The following is a 7,210-nucleotide window of genomic DNA, read 5'->3' on the forward strand; positions in this document are numbered from 1 at the left end:
CCTGACCTAGGCTGCAGAGCAGAGCTGGGTGCTGCTGATATATCTGCACTGTCCTGCTCCAGTGAACTCTGCTAAAAAGCCCCCAGAGCCTTGAGAAAGCTCTTTTGGCTGAATACATATCTGTTAAACTGGAATATAGGAGGAAGAAGTTACAACTTCTTCTCTCTGACACCTGATGTCCTGATGCAGGACATCATTATAATACCTGGAGCAGCACTCGATTAGACTAGTGAACAGGCCAGTTGGACCAAGCAGCCAGTCACTCCAGAGTGGCTGGAGGGCCATGTGTATCTGGGCAGCGAGACATATAGCCCTGACCCTGTGGGTCAAGGCTAGGCTACAATGCCCAACCCATTAGCAGTGCTGAGGTTTGCAGTGGCCCTTGGCCACATCTGGCCCTTTGCTCTGTCCCAGGCTCCCCGAGAAAGGCAGGTGTATGTAGCCAGCCCTGGGCACCCTGCTCCCCTTGCCACCAGAAGGCGTTTGTTCTGCAGGCACGGCGGATCATCGGAGACTTCGGGATCCCCATCTCCATCTTGGTCATGGTGCTGGTGGATTACACCATCACGGACACATACACACAGGTAGGAGTCAGCACTGCCCTCAGGGCCTCTCCTCTGGTACAGCCAGTGATCCTGCTGCACCGGGTCCTGCTCTTGTGCGACTGAGGATTTGTATTTCCTGCCTCTTCAGTCATAATGATGCAAAGCAAGCACAGAGCAAGCACAGATCCCCCTCATCCTTACTCCCACGCTGAAGGGAAGCTCCAGGGGTCTTACTGAGACAGGGACCAGAGCTACAGGGACTGGAGTCCCCATAGGTTTTAGAGGACCCAAGAGATTTAGTGCAGTTATTTGCTGTTTATAACTATGAAAATTTGTCATCAATCAGCAAGACATAAACTTCTGTTGTTCACACTGAAGGGATGGCATATAGAGTGGTTTCAGTGGTGAACCCTGTCATGTTTTTAGTCTTTTCAATATTTAAACTCTCCTTGAGCACAGGCTATGAAACATTTTGATTGCTTGATCTCAAACACAATGATTTCTTTCATAGTTTATGCATAAGCTTAAATGTTATCAAGCATACACATCTCACAGTTTTCCTTTTTTTTCTTTTTTATGAGGTACATAGTTATATCTTTCAGTTTTGATATTTCTTACAGCTAGCACTGGAGAGAGGGTGAAAGATATTTTTTTGTTCAGCAGGCAAGCTTTTTGTCAAGACAAGCCAAGGCTTAGCAGAATACAAATGTATTTTTGTTCACTGAAATCTTAATGAGAAGTGTGAATTTATCAGAATTTAGTAAAATCAAGCACTCTGCTACATCCTTTTCATATACTTCTACAATTAATACCAATAGTATTATCATTTCAGTATTTTCTCAGCATGTGCAAAGCTTTCTGAGAAAACAGCACTTACAGAGCTTAGCTCAAGTACAAGCATTCCAGGAATATTATTCATACTTATGTCGATTAACATAAATGCAAATAATAAACTCTCACTGCAGTACTCACACAAACAGATAGCAAGAACTACAGTAGAGCTGTGCAGGGCCAGGAGCTTAAATGGTAGTGAACACAGGGTCAGGACTATACGCAACTGGGAGTCTGTGTGGTCTTTGATGGGAGCACAAACATGATATTCCCTCTGAACATGATAAGAGTGAGATCATTTCTAGAGAATGTGCTTGGTTCTAGTATCCACATTCCAAAAACAATATTGAAAAATGTCTCAGAGAATACTTGTTGTCTGGAAAATCACCTCAGAGAAGAGTAGGCTGTTCAGGACACTTGATTTGTCCAAGCAGAGGTCAGGAAGCATTTTAACCATGGTCTGTAAGTACTGACATGGTGACAAGGTTCCTCAGGGAAGATAATCCCTCAGTCTCTTGGACAAAAACTGAGTGAATTCCAGTAGCTGAAAGAGGAAATGAGACCAGCTCATCTTAGAAACAGAGAGCATGCATTTAAAAAAAAAACATTGAAGGGGCTTGTGCATGAGAAAGTCCAGTTCTGGTAAGAGTAACTGTCCTGTCATCTGAAGCCTTCAGACCAGGGAGACAACAATCTGAGCTAGAGCTGTGTGGGGCTGAGGACATGTGCATATTGATGAATAATTACTGGGTTTTGTGGCTAAACCTCCAGAAGCTGAATGTCCCATCTGGCCTCTCCGTCACATCTCCTCACAAACGTGGCTGGTTCATTCACCCCATGGGCAGCAGTGGGACCTTTCCAATGTGGATGATGTTTGCCTCTGCCATCCCTGCCCTCCTGGTCTTCATTCTCATTTTCATGGAGACACAGATCACTACGTGAGTACCTCCCCTGCCAACTCCAACCATCACTGGCCTCCAGGGAGGCAAGACTGGGATGGATGCTGCTGCCACTGGTGCAGAAATGGTCATGGCATCCCCATAGGACAAAGAGGGAAGGATCCTGGCAATTTTAGGCTGCGCTTGCTTGGGTTCTCCCATCATCTCTTGGCTCCCCTCCTGGGTTACTGTTTGGTGGAGAACTGCCCTAGCCAAGCACAGGAGAAAACCTCTAATCTGAGGTCAGCAGCTGCCATGTCTCTCCCCAGCCATCTCCTTGTTGTTCCAACATGTGCCCTGTCTAGGGAGTGAGAACTGTCCCCTGTCACAGAGCTGTCCGTGGGCCGCAGGCAGTGGATGCATGCTGTGACCCGGGCTGGAGCTGGCACTGACATGGGCCCTTTTTCCTCTCAGACTGATTGTGAGCAAGAAGGAGAGGAAGCTGCTGAAAGGCTCCGGCTTCCACCTGGACTTGCTGCTCATCGGCACTATGGGGGGACTTTGTGCACTTTTTGGGCTGCCCTGGCTGACTGCGGCAACTGTGCGCTCTGTCACCCATGTCAACGCCCTGACAGTCATGAGCAAAGCCATTGCGCCAGGGGAGAAGCCCAAGATCGAGGAGGTGAAGGAGCAGCGTGTGACAGGAGTGCTTATTGCTGCCCTCGTCGGTGAGCTTCTGCTTGGGTGAAGGAGTGATGTGGGAGCTCAGGGCTGATAGCTGGAAATGCAGACCTGGTGGTGTCCCTGCCCGGCAGGGCCAGCCTGTGCACTGCCCACTCACTGCTGTTCTTCCCTGCCTGCACCTCACACCAGCTTCACTCCAGTTCAGTAACTTCTCCCCAGAGTCAGTCCTTCTCCCCAACTTGGCCAGCTAGACTCCTCTTGAATTTCTTTTCCCCTGTGCCCTGGGGTAGATAGACAGAGGAGACAGGAGAGGGCTGGGGGCTGGGGTACCAATGCAGAGGGGCTGGCGTGGATTGTGCTGTGCCCTGAGCGCTGTCTGTGCAGGCTTGTCTATCGTGATGGGGAATATGCTGCGGCAGATACCACTGGCTGTGCTCTTCGGGATCTTCCTCTACATGGGGGTTACATCTCTCACTGGCATCCAGCTCTATGAGCGACTGCTTCTGATCTTCATGCCGTCCAAGCACCACCCTGATCACATCTATGTTGTTAAGGTGAGTTGTGGGGAACTGGGTAATGAGCAGAGGAAGAAAAGGTAAGTCAGGGAGGGTGGTGTTTTGCTCAAGTGATGTTTGGCTGCTTGATGTGGAGAGGTGGTATGCTGCTGGGCTGTGCCAAGAGATAGCGCAGGCCATGCACAAAGCTGATGCAATGCTAGGATAGTGTGTTAGCAGGCTGCACACACAAATGTGTTGTGAAGATACTGCATAGACAGACTCTTTATAGGAGTAACGTGTTACTTGGCTGAGTGTAGGACCCCTACACTGCCAGGTGGATGTGCTGCTAGGTTGCACAGAGGCTGATGTGTTGTAAAGTACTACCTTGCTGTAGTGAACAGACAGGCAGAGTGCTCAACACAGTGTTGCATTACCTTACTGTGCTATACAGAAGAGTTATGTGTGTTGCCAGGTTGGGTCTTTGTTAACCTATACAAGGGGATAATGTGTACTTAGACTGGATTTATGTCCCTAGGTGAAGACCTGGAGAATGAATCTCTTCACCTGCATCCAGTTGGCCTGCATTGTGCTGCTCTGGGTGGTGAAATCAACAGTGGCATCCCTGGCCTTCCCATTTGTCCTAATCATGACAGTGCCATTGCGACGCTTTGTGCTGCCACGCTTCTTCCACGACAGGGAGCTCAAAGCCGTAAGCAGTTATCTGTCCCTATGGTCTTGCTTGCAACATTGTGGTGAGGTTGAGGTTTGGGAGACTGAAAAGCCAAGAGAGCCTGGGCCAGCAAGGCCTTGGCTCTCCCTGCTGTTGTCTGAAGGTTTTTTTAAGAGCAGTAGGTGGCCCTATGGCTTCGTTGGAGCCTATAGCCTTGGGAATACAATGTGGGATGGATGGACAGCCTAGGGTAAGAACACAGAGGATCCTGCTAAGCAGAGGGCTGGCGTAAGGGAATCCTCTTCCATCTTCCTCCTCATTTGTGCCTGCTTCATCAGGAAATAACCTTGAGATAGCAGCAAGAACACCCCAGCAGTACTCCAGAGCCTGTGGCTGCATGGCACAGGACCACTTAAATAGAGTGCCAGGGTGCTGGCACCTCCTCAGCCACTGCTGACATCCCATACTCCTGTTGGAGAGCAGCCTGGAGCAGTACCCAGAAGTGAGGAGTGCTTGAGTGCTGCTAGCAGAGGAGGAGAGAGGAGTTGCTATGCTGGACCAAAGCCCCAGTGACTGGAACAGGAGCGCTCAGAGGGGAGGGCATCAGGCTGAGGAAGTATGGTTGGGGTGGAGGGGCAGCAGAAGGGCCTATTGGGAGAGGTAGGCACAAAACAGAGCAAGATCTTTGCTCTTCCTGGAGCAGGCGAAGTGCCTAGCTCCCTGCATGCCATTCCCTCAGTGTAGGCTCCATTCCCTATGCTGGGAGCTGCTGTGACCTTCAAGGCCTGGTCTCTGCCTCTTCCCAGTTGGACTCAGAGGATGCGGAGCCGAACTTTGATGAGGACGGCCGGGATGAGTACAACGAGCTGCACATGCCTGTGTGAGCTGGGGCCTGCCCTCGCCTCTCTTGGGACAGGCTGCTAACGCCTGCTCATCCCTCCCAAGGACTTACCTGGTGATGGCATTGGACTTGCCGTGAGTCGCGCAATCTCTTGCCTGGACCAACGAAAGGCCGTTCCATAGCCCCGCTGGAGGCAGCCCTGGCTCTGGCTGTCTCATCATTCGTTCAGCAGAGGCTGCGCGTCTCTCTCCTCTTGGACCTGGTGAGCTGAGGTGCCTCTCACATCCAGATGCTGTGTGGTCCAGAGAGCCTGGGGATCTGGGGTCTGCCCAGTCCCTGTTGGGGACAGCCTGTGTTCAGCCTGCCAGGTAGTGAAGGGGAGCCGTGCCAGCTGCTATCACTATGTCCCACTCCACTACCAAGGGGAGCTTGGGTATCCCAGCTCCGTGTGCCGTTGAGCAGTTACAGTGTCAGGCCAGGTGCCTGCAGATGGCTAGCGGCCTCCTCCCAGGCTGGGCAGCGAGAGCAGTCTCCTTGCTCAGCTGGCAGATGCCTTGCTCCCACCCCCTCTGCCCTCATCCAGGAGTGCTCACGCTGGGCCTGTGCTGCAGCCTGTGGCCCGCGGGGCTGCTGCACATAGACTGCCACCCACGGACCTGCCTGGGTTAGGGGGCTGCAGCTCCCTGGGAGACACTGCCTCTGAGCCCTCAGCTGGTGACCAGCACATGGACAAGGAGGGACCAATGTTCTTCCCCTGGCAGCACAGTCACCCCAGCACTGATGAGACAAGAGCTCATTGGGCCCTGATATGTGGCAGGTAGGGGTGTTCTGCAGGCCTTACGTTCCAGGCCTTCATCTGCCCAGTCATGCTCCCCTAGAACATGTTTCCAGTCTTGTCCAGCATATGGGAGGCTGCTCACATCCTCCCAGTTTTTCCAACCCTGTTTGCAAAGGAAAACAGCACAGGGAAAGGAAGCCTGGGGACAAGGAGGTATCCTGAAGTGACAGGTGCCTGCCCTGTTGCAGGGACTAGCAGGGGTCCTGTGCCATTCTGTACCTCCACAAAGGTGTGTGTGGGGGGAGAGGGAGTAAAATCTGGTCACAGTGCTCTGTCCCAATTCCTGATCCTCAAGTTCCTGTCCTGGAGAACAAACCATATATGTGAGGCTATACAAGAGATTTAGTGCTGGAGCACAGAACAGTTCTTTGGGTTCCCTCCTCTTCCCTGTGCAGAGACCCATTGAGTCTGATTCCCTGCAAGAGGTCACTGAAACCTCACAGGCTGGTCACCTTCCATGGCCAGGGTCACCCACTAATTGGAAATGAGTAAAAGCCAGCACACCCAGCACTCAGCCCCCAGTAACCTCTGGGCAGCTCTGAGCTTTCCACCGGGCAGGTCATGAGTCTATCTGCTGAGGTCACCCCAGATGGCAGCCTCCGTTCAGAGCCTACCTCTCCTGAGACCCCTCTAGCTCCGACTGAAGAGATCATTCCCAGTGCCCTTGCTGCCAGGGACCAAAGGAAACATGGACACGGCTAACAGCTCTGACACATCAGCAGCTTTGAGGGTAGCGTCAGAGATGGGCCCAGCCTCTTCCTGATGTTGCAACTGGAGTGGCCTTGGGGAGAAGGCTGGGACACTTGCTCCACCGTTGACTGGCCATTGGATTTTGGACAAGCCACTGCCCTGGTCCCCATTTATCACCGTGGCTCCTGCAGGAGAAGGTGGGTGCTTTTGTTACCGGGAGGGTTCAGTGCTTCCCCCAGGAGGCTGCAGAAATATATTGCCAGAGGGGGGAAACTCCTCCAATGGCAGGTTCCTGCCCTACTGCCTGACCCACCTGCAGTGCCCGGGGCTGAGAGACAAGTGTCTCTGTGTGTCTGTGGCCGTGTGTGTCCTGTCCTCCCTGTGTAGTCTAGGAGGCCTTTTGTTGCTGTGCATTGTGGCTCCTCTGAATGTAGTGGAAACAGCTACACCAATAAACCCTTCACAGGAACTGATGTGTGACTCTACTTCCCCAGGAATTTGGCAGCCAGCAGAGGGACCAAAACCCAGCTGGAGTGGGTGCTATCGCATTAGTCATTAGGGACTTGGGTGCCCGCTGTCAGCACTCTACTATCCCCAAATAGCCAGCTTTGCTACCTGCAGGAACCAGCCTGAGCAAGAGACCCAGTACTGGCAGCTGAAGATGCAGGTCAAGGCCAAGATCCCTGCATTTAACCAGAAATACATATATACACTCATGCCTGTGTGCACCGTACAT

General features: G+C 52.1%; 1 protein-coding gene across 1 annotated transcript in view; it reads left to right on the forward strand.

Annotated features, from left to right (window-relative positions):
- The window catches only part of SLC4A3 (solute carrier family 4 member 3), a 37,530-nt gene extending 30,605 nt beyond the window's left edge, over nucleotides 1–6,925 (forward strand). Inside the window, exons 18-23 of the mRNA XM_062578268.1 lie at nucleotides 495–584; nucleotides 2,148–2,314; nucleotides 2,729–2,982; nucleotides 3,323–3,492; nucleotides 3,971–4,144; nucleotides 4,912–6,925. Of these exons, the coding sequence (XP_062434252.1) occupies nucleotides 495–584; nucleotides 2,148–2,314; nucleotides 2,729–2,982; nucleotides 3,323–3,492; nucleotides 3,971–4,144; nucleotides 4,912–4,989 (933 nt within the window). The 3' untranslated portion in view covers nucleotides 4,990–6,925. The remainder of the gene's footprint in view (nucleotides 1–494; nucleotides 585–2,147; nucleotides 2,315–2,728; nucleotides 2,983–3,322; nucleotides 3,493–3,970; nucleotides 4,145–4,911) is intronic.
- Nucleotides 6,926–7,210: the final 285 nt, after the last annotated feature.

This window comes from Rhea pennata, chromosome 6, assembly GCF_028389875.1.
Source record: "Rhea pennata isolate bPtePen1 chromosome 6, bPtePen1.pri, whole genome shotgun sequence".
Classification (NCBI taxonomy): Eukaryota; Metazoa; Chordata; class Aves; order Rheiformes; family Rheidae; genus Rhea; species Rhea pennata.